A 16,674-nucleotide genomic window follows, 5' to 3' on the forward strand; every position below is an offset into this window, starting at 1 on the left:
ACAAAGATGTTGTGTCCGCGGAAAACTAAAAAAAAAAAAAAAAAAAGCTAAGTAAAGCTAGCCCAGTGGTTCAAAACCAGTCTCAGCAACTTAGTGAAGACCTAAGCAACTTAGCAAGACTCTGTCTCAAAATAAAAAATAAAAAGGGTTGGGGATGTGGCTCAGCAATTAAATGCTTCTTGGTTCAATCCCCAGTACAAACAAACACACACACAAACAAAAAGAAAAAATAAACCCCAAAACAAAAAACCCCAAACAACAACAACAACAGGCTAAGTGCAAGAGGTCTTCATTTATTTGCTAATGTGATACTCCTGAAGGCCAAAGGAGTATCAATGACTGGAAGTTCAATAGCAGAACAACTTTGTAATGATTAAGCTGTTTACTACCACAGGATGAGTTAGAGCAGTCTAGAAGATCAGCTGTTAGGGATGCTTCAGAAGCGATTTTTGCACTTGGTAGAAGGTTGGATTATAGAGTCTTTAAGGTCCCTTCCAATCCTAAAAAATCTATAATAATGCTTTTTTTTTTTTGTCTAGCATTATAGAAATGCAAAATAGCATTTGGTTCAGAAATAAATGAATTTGTGCTATTTAAATCCTGAAAGTAAAAATTCGGGAGTGCTAAATATAAATGAGATCTGACTATTAATGTGACTTGAACATATTTTATTGTAGAATAGGAGTTCCTCTCGGCTGTGACCTCCACTCCGCCTGTTTCCCTTTCCCTGCAAAAGGGCCAAGAACTTTTGCATTGTTTTATTCCTTTCTCACTTGATTTTTTTTTCTCTCTCCAGTCGTGAGTTCTCTGAAATTGATCACCACGCTTGGGTTCCTCAAAACTGTTTATATGCAGTATGTACAAATCAAAGCAGGTTCTCCCCCATATCTCAGGTTCTTCTGATGGTGGGTGTTGCCCACATAGCACTGAAACAAGGAACAAGGGAGCGTTGTCTTTGGCTGGTGGGCGCCTAGCTCAGGCAGCAGCTCAAGCCTAGGAATCCTGAGGCCTGATTAGACGTTCCCCATTCTTGGGTTCCTCATCTTGTTGAGGTGACTGCAAGGTCCTCTCGTGGACCCATCTCACACTCCCCTGAGTGGGTCTCAACCTGTGTATCTATCTGACCAAAACATATTAGAATCAGAAGAAGCCCAAAGTATCTTTTTCCCCGTTGTCTCAGCCAACCAACTTCTGATATTTTTAGGCTGGCCAGGGAGGGAGGTGGAGTCAAACTCGGACTCAGTGAAGACTGTGGGCAATTCTTACTGATTGGAAGGGAGATTAAAAAAAAAAAAAGAACACGTACGCGGGTGGCAGATTCTAAACCCAGCGGAATCTCTGCTGCAGTCCTGGCAAAAACCGTTAGGAAGAGGGGGAGAACAAACTATTTCCGAACGTCTGCCACCAAAAGCGCAGAACCTAGAGCAGCGTTTTAAAGAACTCGGTGTCATCACGTGACGACTCTTCGGAGCTTCACACCCCCCCCCCAGCTCAGACGCCCCGCCGTTGCGTCACTTCCGTCCAGACCGGAACCCAAGATGGCTGTGCTCTTGTTGAGGTGACTTTAGCGCGGGGGTTGGGAGTCGGTGTCCGCGACCCTTGGGAGACCAGAACGGATCCTTAACGTTTGGCTGACAGCGCTTTACCCTGTGCCTGGGCTGGGAAATGACCCGTGGGTGTGGAGGCCACCGCTCCGGGATCCTAGAGACACCCCCCCTCCCCCAGCCGCTTGGGTGCAGCTCGGTAGGGCTTTGAGGTCACTTAACTCCGTACCGAGGAGTGGCGCGGTTCTTACCCTTTCTACTTTCTCCTGCTTTAGTACTTCTCCCCCAGATTACTCTCGTGACCCCACCCAGAGCCGAGACCCGAAAATATTCGAACTCAGCTGACCATGAGTTTTACAATTTCGAGATCTTATTTAGGGATTGGGCCTCGGGGGCGGAGGGAGAGATCTCGTTGTTCTTACTTTTGCTTCTAACTTCTGCAGACACCAGCGGTTGCTGGCAATGGGTGACTCTGTCCAGGTTCCCGACAGGCCCCTAGCAGAGGATGGAAGAAGCCTGGACCGCTACGAGGCCGGCGATTAGCAATAACAACGAGAGGTCCTCTGCTGCACCCTAGGGAGTTAATTTTTAGTTTATCTTTTTACTTGGGGTTAAAGGGCGATGATCCCAGCTTTCCTCTAAAAGGTCAATTCACTATCGGTAGTAATAGCTTAGATTTTCTTCCATTTATAACTCTCCACTGTTTAGGTCTCATTTTCTACTCCCAAGCCTTTCTAGTCCTTAGCCTCTAACTCCTGTGGATATTCCTGGTACAAATCCCAGTATAATTTTGTGCCAGCCCTATTTTTGGAAACTATTTGTTATGGAAAGTTAGCTTAAATGCTGTTGAGATTTCAATTCCCGATTTCCCCAAATGTCTTCTCATTTCTCTTTTCACCTCAGTCAGGCAATATAAAAATAGGGGATTTTGTTTAGTTTTTCTCTGTGACGAAATTATTCCTCTTGGGAGTTGAGATCAGTTATCTTAATCCTTCATTTTCTCTTTGCCTTTTATCTTCATATGTATCTTTTCTCTCAGATATGCCGAGGCCAGTCTTGCTGGAGCTCCTTCCTTTTTTCCAGTTGACTTGATCATAATTGAATGATGTTGGATTTTGATATCATATTTTAGTAGATGTTAGGAGCTTTTGGAGGAGTTAACATTTAGCTTGAAATGATCGTATTTGTTCTAAACAGTTCATTTGATGAGCTTCAGGATTAGTGATTAGAAGCTGAGGGTCATTACAGTCACCCCTTATTATCCTTGGGTTTTGTCTCAATGGGTTCAAATACTTGAAAAACAAATTCCAGAAAGTTACAAGAAGTTATTTGAATTTGCTGCCTGCCAAGCATTATGCTGAGTCCACATAAATGAAGTAGTGTTTAGGCATACTGCGTTAGCCTCCCACTATTTCATAGATCCTCAGTCTTTCCTCTGTAGAATTTACTATTTCAGAGTTAATTGCTACACTTTCTATTTACATACTGTGCAGTCTTCAACTATGATTGTTGTACCAGGACTGCACTATGTATTTTTTTTCTTTGTGGTTCCTTAAATAATACAATGTAACAACTATTCACACAGCATTCACATTATATTGGCCATTCTGAATAGTCTAGAGATGATTAAAGCATATAGGAATAGCTGTATTTGTTGGCCAATGCCTGTAATCCCAGGAACTCAGGAGGCTCAGGCAGAAGGATCACTAATTCCAGGCCAGCCTCAGCAATTTAGTGAGATTTTATCTGAAAAAGAGGGGGGAGTGGGCATTGCTGGGGATGTAACTCAGTGGTAAAGCACCCCAGCGTTCAATCCCCAGTACCAAAAGATTTAAAAAAATAAATAAATAAGGTGAATGTACATAGGATATATGCAGTCACCGCATGATTTTATAGAAGGGATATAGGCATCCATGGGTTTTGGTATCTGCTGAGGGTCCTTCAGCTAATCCCCTGTTACCATATTCATTCAAGTGTATCCAAACAGTGTCATTTTATGTTGTGTAGCACTGTTCTGTCCATACTAGGATTCAATGCCAAGAAATACACTTCTTTTTCATTAGTGGTAACCTTAAGCTCTTATGGAAGGGCACTTTTCTATTTCTCACAAGGGCTTTTATTTATTTATTGGATGGAGAAATAGTGAATTAAAACTGTTTTTCCCCATAGAAGATTCCATCCTAATACCAATTCTCTAGAGGAATTTGATACTGTTTATAGTATGCTGATTTTAATCTCAAAGGAAGGTATCTTTTAAGAAATTCTAAGAGTTGCTTTTCACTTATTTTGGACAAGTCAGGGTCCTTAGTTCTATGATTGTAGTTTCTGCATTTGTGAGTTGAAAATAGTAATAACTTGGGCTGGGGATGTGGCTCAAGCGGTAGCGCGCTCTCCTGGCATGCGTGCGGCCTGGGTTCGATCCTCAGCACCACATACCAACAAAGATGTTGTGTCCGCTGAGAACTAAAAAATAAATATTAAAAATTCTCTCTCTCTCTCTCTCTCTCTCTCTCTCTCTCTCCTCTCTCACTCTCTCTTTATAAAAAAAAAATAGTAATAACTTGAGCCCACTTAGGAGAAATAATAAATTTCACAAAATGTGTATTTTCACTTGATGAATAAAAATTGTGTATATTTATGGTGTATAATTTGATGTTCTAAAATATGTATACATTGTGCTAAATATAGCTAGTCAACATATGTAGTACCCATGTACTTGTGTGTATGTGTATGTGTATAATACTTGAAATCTACTCTAAGGAGTTTGGGGCGGAGGGTGGGGGGTACCAGGGACTGGACCCAGAGGCGTTTAACCACGGAGCCACATCCCTAGACCTTTTTATATTTTATTTAGAGACAGGGTCTCACTGAGTTACTGAAGCTCAATCTAATCTCAAAATCCTCCTGCCTCAGCTTCCTGAGTTGCTGGGATTACAGTTGTATGCCACCGTGCTGGCTCTAAGCAATTTTTTTTCTTTTCTTTTTCTGGTACCTGGGATTGAACTCAGGGGTGCCCTACCACTAAGTTACATCCCCAACCCTTTTTAAACAAATTTATTTGGAGACAGGGCCTCAGTAACTTGCCAGAGCTGGTCTTGAACTGATCCTCCTGCTTCAGCCCCTTGAGTAGCTGGGTGTGCCACCATGCCCAGCTGCAGTTTTCAAGTGTATAATAAATTGTTATTAACTGTAAATCACCACTTTAAACACTGAACAATATAGACATGTATAAAGATATTCTGTAGTACTTCCATTAATATGTACAATTTTTTATGTATCAGTTAAAGTTTATACATTTTTAAAATTTAAATCGAAAATCACCATGTTTTCAAGAGAGCTCTAGAGCTTATTTGTATGTAAGTAAAATTTTCTATCCGTTACCACCATTTCCCTAAACTCTTCCCTTCTCCCTCTTAAATAATTTCCTTTTGTTGTACTGAGGATTGAACCCAGGGATGCTTTACTACTGTGCTACATCTCCAGTCTTTTTTATTTTTACTCTATTTTTTGGTATCAGGATTGAACCCAAGGTTGCTTAACCACTGAGCCACATCCCCAGTCCTTTTTATGTTTATTTTGAGGCAGGATCTCTAAGTCCTTAGGGTCTTAGAGACCCTATGGTTTCACTAAGTTGCTGAGGTTGATCTTGAATTTAGGTTCCAGTTCCTCCTGCCTGGGTTGCTGGGATTACAGATATGCTCCACTGTACCGGATTCAGTCCTTTTTATTTTTTATTTTGAGAGCCTCCTGCCTCAGTCTTTTAAGTGGTTGGGATTATATGAGTGCACTCCCACTCTTGGCTCCAGTTAAAAATTTTTGTTGCTTGGCTAATTAAAAATTATTAGTTATCAGAATATTGTAGCCATGCATGGTGGTGCATACCTTTAATCCCAGTGGCTCAGGAGATGGAGGAAGGAGGATCGAAAGTGCAAAGCCAACCTCATCAAAAGCGAGGCACTAAACAACTCAGTGAGACCCTGTCTCTAAATAAAATATGAAAATAGGGCTGGGGATGTGATTCAGTGGTTGAGTGCCCCTGATTTCAATCCCGTTTCCCCTCCAAAAAAGAATATTATATTTCATAGCCTTTGAATAGTGCTTCATATTTTGTAACAGTCCAGGGACCAGCCAGAGCTGTTCACAGCTGAGTAACACGAATTCCATTAACACTCAGTCAAGGAATGACTTTCCAAGGCCAAGAAGGAGATAGATAAAGACAGCTGGGCTTCCATGTAATAATGTTTATGCCACTTAAGCACAGTCACTGTGATTCAACTGTCTGGCCAATATATGTAGCACAGTGGTAGGATGCTTGCCTAGCATGTGTGAGGCCCTTGGTGTGATCCCCAGCACTAGGGGAAAAAGAAAAAAATTAGTTTTAGTTCTCAGTTATTATAGGTGCTATCAATGTCAGGAATTTCAGCTCTTGTGGAGTTCAAAGTCTAGAAGGAGAGATAAATAGATGAATCATTAAACAACATAGCAAATGATGATAGAAACATGTATGAGAGCCTGGCTGATAGAGCAAGCCTGAAGAAGTGACTTGATCTTGCCATCTAGGAGTTGGGTTTTGATGGATGAGTTTAAGAGGCTGTAAGGAGGGCTGGGGATGTGGCTCAAGTAGTAGCGCGCTTGCCTAGCATGCGTGAGGCACTGGGTTCGATCCTCAGCACCACATAAAAATAAAATAAAGATATTGTCCACCTAAAGCTAAAAAATAAATATTTTTTTAAAAAAAAGGCTGTAAGGAGTTCCAATTAGAAGAGCTGAGCAAAGACTTGTAATCATAAGGAGGCTTGTTCTGTCTGGGCATAATGTAATGTTCAGTGTGTCAGGGGACTGATGGGAATTTGTGAGAGGGTAGGTCTGGAGAGTTTGCCCACACTTTGACTCTTATATAGCAATGCAAGTAGTGGATGTAAGAATGAGAGTAACTATTTTTCAGTACATTCATGTTGGTGAAGTTGAATGATAGGGAAGAGACTGTTGCTAGGTAGGTCAGTTCAGAAGCTCCTGTTACAGTTCTGGGGAGAAATATATAAAGAAGATATGGACTAAAGTAATGGGCTGGAATGAAATTTTCTAAATAGTAATGGTAGAATTGGATGATGCCATGCATATATATAGGTGGTGACAGAAAAGGAGAAGTCAAAGATGACTTATGTTATAGCTTGGGAGTTAGTGTCAGATGCACACCTATGACCCCAGTGATTCCCGAAGCTGGGCTGAGGCAGGAGGATTGCAAGTTGGAGGCCAGCCTCAGCAACTTAGCACGACCCTGTCTCAAAATTAAAAGAGACCTGGGGATATAGCTCAGTAGTAAAAATGCCCTGGGTTCAATCACTCTTACCAAAAAAATAAATTGTTCATTTAATTTAAGATTATATGTATCTATTTTATTATTGCAAATGCAGATGTTTATAAGACCTTTTCAATGCCATCAAATCAAGTTTATAAATCATATAAAAGAAACTCATTATATTGCAGTCATGTCTTGTTTGAATTAAAAATGGTCTTCAGTTTGATCACAGACATGGCTTTGAATAACCTTTTTTTTCCCAAATGAGTGTTTTTATCATCACTGAATGTTTTGAAGAAAATGTGATAAGAATTCTAAAGACCAATGAAGTTCTTCTTGGGGAGACCAATGAACTGATCTCTTACACATAAGTGGTGTATTATAGTCCAGAGAATGCTTTCCTGTATGTTTTCTTCCTTTCTTCTTTTTTTTTTTTTTTTTTTAATTTTCTTTTGCATTGGGGATTGACCCCATGGGCGTTGAACCACTGAGCCACATCCCCAGTTTTTTAAAAAAATGATATTTATTTATGGTGATGGGAATTGAACCCATGGCCTTGTGCATGCAAGGCAAGTACTCTACCAACTGAGCTGTATCCACAGCTCCCCCCTCCTTTTTTTAAAATTATTTTTAAATTTTGAGACAGGGTCTTGCTAAGTTGCTGAGACTATCTTTGAACTTGTGTGCCTCCTGCCTCAGCCTCCCTCAAATTCCCAATGTTCAGCCCAGCCCAGTTGAGAGATTATAGGCATATTCATGGCTCTTGTACATTTTCTTATGTAATTCTCCCAACAATCAATAAGGGTAGATATTATCAATCCCATTTTATAAATTAAAAGGTTGAAGTTTAGTGACTTACTCAAGTTACACAACTCAAGTTACAGATCTAAGACTATCATTTTTACTTTGCAGTGTTCTTTTTCTAGTACTGTTGTTGCCCCAATCCAGAGAAGAGTTTCAAAAATTATTTGACTTTTATAATTCCAGTGACTGGGGAAGCTGAGGCAGGAGGATTGAAAATTAAAGACCAGTCTCAACAATTTAGTGAGACCCTTAGCAACTTAGCAAGAGCCTGTCTGAATATAAAAAATAAAAGTACTGGGGAATTAGTTTAGTGGAAAAGCTGTTCAATCCCTGGTATCAAAAAACAATAGCAAAAACAACAAACCAACAATGATCCAATTAATGATTACATTTTTTGTATAGTGTGTTTAGAAAGGGACAATGCTTAGTAGAAATTATAGGTTCTGACTTAAAGATAATATGAAGTTTTGTTACTTTCTAGTGCTAATATTTTAAGCACCATTCATGGGTGGAGAAAGTCTTTTCAAAGTTTCTGGTTTCACATGAAACACAAGGATAGATATCTACTTTTGTCATATTTTAAATAAGGTTATGAAGTTTGTGCAACTCAATTCTGTAAGGGCCTTGTGGAAATCTTGCATTGATATTTGTCTGGGAAACAATAGCACTAGACAGAGCACGCCATAGATTCCAACCCACATCTGCAAACTCTTACTGGGTAGCTGGCTGACTAGGCCTAGCCTGGTGTGAGGAATGCATGCCCTGCAACTTCATAGACAATTCAGTTGATTAAAGAGATTTGTTCCCACTTCTTTCTGGGAGCATTGGGTACACAATGTCTGTATTCACCTCTTGCCTCCAAAGCAGGGAAGAGGGAAGAACCAAAGAAGGAAGTATTGATTGGATTTTTCCCTGCAAGTAGTGGGCCCTTTAAGTGTACTTTATAAAACATAGACCTTGAAATGTTTGTGGATCTAGTGTCAGTGGCATGAGGAACATCATGAGCTCTATTAATCCCCGTAGTGTCTTGCATGTAGTAGATGCATAATAAACTTCTTTCCCCTTTTTTGAAGGGGATATTAAAAGATTGAGACGGTCTTGCTAAGTTGCCCGTGGGCTCACTGAGTTGCTGATGCTGACCTTGAACTTGCAATCCTCTTGCCTTAGCCTCCCAAATTGCTGGGTCTATAGGCTTGTGCCACCAAACCTGGCACACAATAAACTTTTTTTTTTTTTTTTTTTTAAAGAGAGAGGAGAGAGAGAGAGAATTTTTTAATATTTATTTTTTAGTTCTCGGCAGACACAACATCTTTGTTGGTATGTGGTGCTGAGGATCGAACCCGGGCTGCGCGCATGCCAGGTGAGCGCGCTACCGCTTGAGCCACATCCCCAGCCCCACAATAAACTTTTGAAGAGCACCATATTTTTAATTTTTACTTCTAGAACTTAATTCATCGTGATCACTTTCTGAAATACTTTTGTACAGATTTGATGTATTGATGTGACTAAAAGGTATAATGGTTTTGTGTTTTTTATAATGCTTTGTAAACTTTGGGTCACATTTTTCTTATATAAAATGTCTGGTCACATGTTAGTTTTTGACTTAAAAATCAGTTCTGGCACTAAAGTACATACTTCAAAAATAGCAACTTTTTAGGTAGGGAATTTACATGTCCTTTTAAAGTGGGAGTGGTAAAATTTTACCTTTTTGTGGTAGTGGTAAAATTTTATTTTTGTGTTCCCATATTTTTTGCACTATTATATGAGAGGCTTTTTTTTTTTTTTTAATGACTTTTTGACTTGAAGTTCATCCAGTTTGTCTGGAACTTTGTGTTAATTCCTGAAATGACCTAGCTTACTATTAGGACCCTCATTCTATGAATCCCTTCTTCAAATTTTAGTTCATTCATTTGCAACATATCTCCACTATAGCTAAACTGTGTGCTTGATGTTGCCTGTGGCTTACTGTTCTGTTCTGTTTTGTACTGCCCTTTATGTTTTTTAAATTTATTTTTTAGTTACAGGTGGACACAATACCTTTATTTTTATGTGGTAGCTGAGGATCGAACCTAGTGCCTCTCCCATGCTAGGCAAGCACACTACCTCTGAGCAGCCACAACCCTAGCCCCTGCCCTTTATGTTTTTAATCCCTGTCTTTTAAGTGTTGCCTCCTATGAGACCTATCTTTTAAAAAATCACTTTCTGTATTCTGTTGAATATTATCAACTCTAATTTTTATTGTTTTTTGCATTATTGGGGATTAAACCGGGAGGCACTCTACCACTGAGCCACATCCTCAGTCCTTTTTATTTCTTATTTTGAGACAGTCTTGATAAACTGCTGAGCTTGGCCTGGAACTGGGAATCCTCCTATCTCAGCCTTTTAAGTCACTGGGATTACTTGTGTGCGCCATCACAGCTGGTCCAGCTCTGATTATTCTTTTACCTTATATTTTGTTATTTGTCTGTGAAACAGTAGCACTGACAGAGCATGCCATAGATTCCAACCTACATCTGCAAAATAGTCATTCCTAGTCTGTTGGTATTAATTGCCTTTTTTTTCTTCTTCTGTTTTAAATTCTTATTTTGAAAAAGTTAAATTTTATTTTGCATTTATAGGTAATACTTCTAATCATTCTTTTATATTTATTTTTTATTTTTTTTTAGTTTTTTTGGGCAGACACAACATCTTCGTTGGTATGTGGTGCTGAGGATCAAACCTGGGCCGCACGCATGCCAGGCGAGCACGCTACCGCTTGAGCCACATCCCAGCCCTCTAATCATTCTTAAGTTTCTTAGAATTTGTAGTATTTCAACTAGAAAATAGGGACACTGATAATGACTTTGTTTTCATCTTATTTTTTGGTGCTGGGGATGGGAACCCAGAGTCCTCTGCCTGCTAAGTATGCTGTACTGCTGAGTTGCATCCTCGGCCTTCATCTTATTTTTATTCTAGCCATCTTCCCCCAAGTCTAATATAGTACAAAAATGGGATGCTGATATATTAAAATTGACCTTTAAATATGTATGATTCTTGATTCTCTTATCTTGCAGACATGTTGGCCGTCATTGCCTCCGAGCTCACCTAAGTCCTCAGCTCTATGTCAGAAAGTAAGTCTCCAAGTCTGTGGAGATTATTATTATTATTTTCTTTGTTATGATACTTCTTTTTTTAAAATTCTGAGACAAGGTCTTCCAAGTTGCTGAGGTGCTGAGACTGGCCTTGAACTTGAATCCTCTTGCCTCAGCCTCCTGAGTCTCTAGGATTACAGGAGTGCACCACTGTAGATGGCCAGTCTTATTGCTATTTTATTTTATTTTATTTTTTTGTACTGGGGATCAAACCCAGGGGCACTCAGTCACTGAGTGACATCCCCAGCCTTGTTTTTGTATTTTATTTTGAGACAGGGTCTCCTTAAGTTGCTTAGGGCCTCATTAAGTTGCTGAGGCTGGCTTTGAACCTGCAGTCTTCCTTCCTCAGCCTCTCAAGCCACTGGGATTACAGGCGTGTGCCCCCATGCCTGGTGAGAGCTTTATTGATATTTTTAACTTCACTGATTTGCTCCAACTTTTTTTTTTATTTTTAATTTGTGCTCCAACTTCTTGATTCCTTCACTGATATTTAATTCTCCTTTTTCTACTTTGTTTTTTTTTCCTTAATAATATTTTTTTGTAATTTTTAATTTTAGGCAATTTCACATCTTAATTAGTTATAAAATATTTTCCCCCTGCTAAACAGTCATTCCTAGTCTTTTGGTGTTAATTGCCTTTTTTTTTTCCTTCTTTTTTAAATTCTTATTTTGAAAAAAAATTTTATACTTTCAGAAAAGTTATAAAGTAGTATGATGAAATTCATTACAACTTTTATCCAGATTTATCAATTGTTAACATTTTGCTGTTTGTTTATTCATTCTATTTTAGGTTGTATCATATGAAACAGTTATTTTTGTAGGTCAAAAGTAGTTGAATAGTTGTCAATTTATTGTGCTTCAGCCTAATATATATTTATTATTTTCACAGAATTCTTTTAGAGTAAGTTGTGAACAGCATGATATTTTACCTGTAACTATTTCTTCTGAGAACAAGAAATTACCTTACATAACACAGCATAGTTATACAAGCATAATTATCAAATTTAGGAAATTTAATGTTGATGAATGCTTATCTAATGCACAGTTGATTTTCTGTTTTTTCCAAATAACGTACTTTATGAAATCCAGTATCTCATTTTCTACCCAAGATCTGTCTAGACTCACGTGTACTTAGTTGTCATATTTCTTTAATATTTTAAAATCTGAAACTGTGTCTTAGTCTTTATCTTTTATGGCTGAATTTTTGAACACTACAGTACAGTTATTTTGTAGTGTTAGCTGAGTTTTCGTGATTGTTTCCTAATGATAAGAAATATCAGTACATCATACCAGTGGTCATATAATGCCATTTGTCCCGTTAACAGTGGCTTTTAACTTTGATCATTTGAGTGAGAAAATGTCTGCTAGGTTTTTTCTACCATAAGATTATTACCTTTTCCTCTCGTAGTTCCTGAGTAATCTATGAGGAGGTATTTTCTTTTCTCTCTTTTTTGGTACTGGGTATTGATTCCAGGCCTTTATATATGCAAAGCATGTGCTTTACCACTGAGCTATATCCACATTTCTTGAGACATTTTCTTGAGGGGAATGGGATCATGTTTTTAATTAGTTTTTTGTTTGTTTTTGTGGTATTGGGGATTGAACTCAGGGTCTTATACATGCTAGGGAAGTATTCTGCCACTGAACAATACCCCTAGCCCCAAGGTTATTAACTGAAGCAAACTTGGCATAAAAATAATACTATTGGAGGAACATGTTTTCCTAAGTTGTTGGGTTTGTCTTTGTCAAGCTCACCTTACTTTTTTTTTTTTTTTTTTTAAATTTTTGTTATATAAAATATGAAACTGCCAGCACCAGGAGACTCAGGAGGCTGAGGCAGGAAGATTGCAAGTTCAAGGTCAGCCTGGCCTGGGGATGTAGCTCGGTGGTAGAGCATCCTAGGGCTTAGTCCTCAGTGTCACCAAAAAACAAACAAATGAAATTAAACCAAGCTTACTTTTAATCCATTTTTAATCTTCTGGTTTTATTTTAGTGCTATTCCGATGGGAACCACAGCCAAAGAAGAGATGGAGCGGTTCTGGAATAAGAACACAAGTTCAAACCGTCCTGTATCTCCCCATATTACTATCTACAGGTAAAGTCTCTGGAGCCAGAGAATCTAGAGGTGATGGGTAAAAGTTCTGGAGGTTGTCCTTAGCCTCCCTGATATTCTCTGCAATTGGAGGAAAATATTTGCTCAGATGGAAAGTAGCTGTGTAGATGAGATACCCTTCACAGTAGAGGGAAATAACTTATCAGGCCTTTTTAAATTTGGACATGATTTAAGTCTATCGTCTAGCCTTAATCTATCTTGCAATACTACTATTTAGGAAATTCTAATGTGTCCCAATACAGTTCCCACTAATTAAAATGTTTTGAGTCTGTTGAGGTGGTGCATACTTGTAAATCTCATCTACTCAGGATGCTAAGACAGGACACTCTGAAGTTTGAGGTTAGTCTGGGCTACTTAGGGAGACCCTGTCTCAAAATTAAAAACATAAAAAGGACTGGGAATTTAGTTCTGTGGTAGAGTGCTTATCTAGCCTGTGGGAGGTCTCTGGGTTCAATCCCCAGTACAAAACTTTAAAAAAAATGTTGAGATAATTTCAAAGATACATAAAAGTTGCAGAAATAATTATACATAGTTCCCATATACCTTTATGCAGATTCCCAGATTGTTGACATATCTGAATGAGTTAAGAACAGGTTTTTCTTTTCTTTACTCTTTCTTTTTTATCATACTGGGTTCCTTTCACATGGTAGGTAAGTGATCTACCTTTGAGTTCCCTCCCCAGCCCTTTTAAAACTTAGTGACTAAAAATAACAGAATTTCATAGTCTTAACAGTTCTGTAGTATAGAAGTGTGACATAGATTTTAAATGAAGGTGTTAGCAAGGGCTGCGTTCTTTTCCATTGGCTCTAGGTAAAAATCCATTACTTTACCAATTCTAGCTTCTGGATGCTATCCACATTCCTTGTCTTGTGGCCTTGTTTTTCCACCTTCAAAGCAAGCAACAGCAGATTTGTTCTCACTTTATATCATTCTAATCTATTTTTTTGCCTCTCCCTTCTACTTTTTTTTTTTTAAAGAGAGAGTGAGAGAGGAGAGAGAGAGAGAGAGAGAGAGAGAGAATTTTTAATATTTATTTTTTAGTTCTCGGCGGACATAACATCTTTGTTGGTATGTGGTGCTGAGGATAGAACCCGGGCCACACGCCTGCCAGGCGAGCGCGCTACCGCTTGAGCCACATCCCCAGCCCCTCCCTTCTACTTTTAAGGACTCTTGTAATTACATTTGAACTGATCTGCCTATCCCAGTCCCCCCGAGATTGTTTGTCCCATGGGCAGAATACATTCACCCCATCCCATTGGCCCCAAAAGTTTTAACCCATTAGAGCATTGACTCCAAGTTTTAAAATTTCATCTAAATATCAAAATTAGATATGGGTGAGACTCTGAGTATAATACTTCCTGAGGTGCATTTAATTGTCTTCTGTAAAACTCAAGACACAATCTACTTAGAATGGGGGGGTGGGCTCAGTGGTAGAGCATGTCCTTAACATGAGCAAAGCCCTGGGTTTAATTCCCAGAACTGCAAAAGGAAAAAAAAAATCATATTTGTACTGAGCATGTACGTATTTTTTTCTTGTCATTATTCCTTAATCAATGCCGTATTAACAACTATTTATATATTGTAAATGCTCTTGTACTATAGCATATGGTTTTAAAGGCCAGAACTCTTAACACAGGTCTACTTATGCTAAAATCAAGATGCTATAAAGGCTGTTTTTCCTTCTGGAGGCTATAAGGAAGAATCTATTTCCTTTTTCAGTTTTTGAAGGCTGCCCAAATTCCTTGCCATGTGGCTTCCTTCCTCCATCTTTGGTGCCAGCAGTGGGGGATCTAGTTTTCCCATCTTATCATGTTGACTTGGCTTCCATCATCTCAATTATCTATCTTTCTGTTGCCAGTCTCTTCCATTTTTGAAGACCTTGTGATTGTATTGGGTCCATTTGCCTAATCCAAATGGTCTCTGATCTTAAAGTTAGGAACCTTAATTTTATCCCCTAATTCCCCTTTTCCCATATAAGGTAACATTCATAGCTTCTAGAGATATCATAGATATCTTCAGTGAGTTTATTATTCTGCTTACCAGAACCCCTTAATATTGTGTATGTGTTTTATCAGAGACACTCTCCATAGTACAACCATCATAATCAGAAAATTTAACACTAATCCAGCTCTGCCATCTGAACTTAAGGTCTGGTCAGATTTTGCCAGTTGTCTCAGTAATGTCCATTGTAGGTCCAAGATAGAACACAGAATTTTATGTTGTATTTAGTTGTCATCTCTTTAATTTCTTTCAGTATGGAACAGTTTTCATCTTTTCTTATTTTTATGACCTTGGCATTTTTAGGATGTTCCTCCAATTTGGCTTTGTCTCATGTACTTTTGATTTATATATTGTTGGCAGGCTCCTGAGTTGATGCTGTGTTCTTCTCAGTATATTATATCAGGAGGTACATGATGATGATTTAATCCATTATTGGTGATATGAGCTTTTTTTTTTGAGGGGGGGAGCAGTTACTGGGATTGAACTCAGGGGCACTTGACCACTAAGCCACATCTCCAGCCCTTTTTTGTTTTTTATTTAGGAACAGAGTCTCACCAAGTTGCTTAGCACCTCACCATTGCCAAGGCTGGCTTTGTACTCTCGATCCTACTGCCTCGGCCTCCCGAGCCATTGGGATTACAGGCATGCACCACTGTGCCCAGCTGATATGAGCTTTTATCACTGGTTAAGATATGTTTACTGGATTTTTTCATGTAAAGTTGGCATATTTAATAATTAATAATATTTTGTGGGAAGATACTTTGAAACTCTAAATATTCTGTTTTTCATCAGACATTTACCCAACAATATCTGTGGATAATATTTTACTAAATCAGGTTATTACTCTGATGGTTGCCAAACTGTGATTTTTCTAATTCCATGTCCCACCTAGATTTATTTATTTCTATAGAGTAAAGTTTGCCTTCTTTATCAGTATGGAGTCAGGGATTCTTATTTTGCCGAGAGGGTTATACTCTGTTAGTTTCATTTTATTTTGATGTTCAGATGGTGCCAGACTTGACAAATGGACCCTCCCTCCCACCCCTGCTCCTTTTTTTTTTTTTTTTTTTTTGGTACTAGAGATAGAACTCAGGAACATTTTACCACTGAACTACATCCCCCAGTCCTTTTTTTATTATTTTGAGATAGTGCCTCCCTAAGTTACTGAGTCTGGCCTTGAACTTGTAATCCTCTTGCCTTAACCTCTCAAGTTGTAGGTACATCAGGTATGTACCAACCACAATTGGCTCAGTGGGTATTGATGGCTTCTGTGAAATGAGTATTTGGGTGTTAGATGTGCTTGGTACTACCAGTATGTCATTGTTTCTAGGCCCTCTCAGTGGACAGAGCTAAGATAAATATGGATCCAATCATACCCCACTGTGTATATGTGACTATATATACAGTGTATATAGCTGGTGCCTCCTAAGATAAGTCCCTATTGATCTGCTTTTTTTTTTTTTAAGCCAACCCAGCAACATCTTGAGCTCTGCTACCCTCTACTTGGTTTCCTGCCAGTGAGGCTGGCCATTTTTTAACCACCTCCACAAATACCACAACCCTTCAGTTTTTTCCCCAGCCCAAATTCCAGGAATAATTCTGATGGCAGGAATTAGACATTTTACTAAAATAAAAGTAGGCTAATAAGTGATCTTAGTTATTTTTTGAGGGCACAGGGGCATTAAAGATTGAACCCTTAGTTACATTCCCAGTCCTTTTTTAAAAAATTTTTTGTTTTATTTTATTTTGAGACAGGTCTCACTAAATTGCTAAGGGCCTCACT

General features: G+C 38.7%; 1 protein-coding gene across 2 annotated transcripts in view; it reads left to right on the forward strand.

Annotated features, from left to right (window-relative positions):
• The first annotated feature begins 1,460 nt into the window (after positions 1–1,460).
• Positions 1,461–16,674, forward strand: part of SDHC (succinate dehydrogenase complex subunit C) — a 44,443-nt gene continuing 29,229 nt past the window's right edge. The window contains exons 1-3 of one of the 2 annotated variants that reach the window (XM_081308313.1): positions 1,461–1,558; positions 10,701–10,757; positions 12,771–12,872. In XM_081308313.1, the coding sequence (XP_081164439.1) occupies positions 1,539–1,558; positions 10,701–10,757; positions 12,771–12,872 (179 nt within the window). In that variant the 5' untranslated portion in view covers positions 1,461–1,538. Of the gene's footprint in view, positions 1,559–1,598; positions 1,744–10,700; positions 10,758–12,770; positions 12,873–16,674 lie in introns of those variants that run through there. The other variant, XM_081308314.1, reaches the window with a different exon arrangement.

This window comes from Spermophilus citellus (assembly GCF_964194105.1).
Source record: "Spermophilus citellus genome assembly, chromosome: 9".
Lineage (NCBI taxonomy): Eukaryota > Metazoa > Chordata > Mammalia > Rodentia > Sciuridae > Spermophilus > Spermophilus citellus.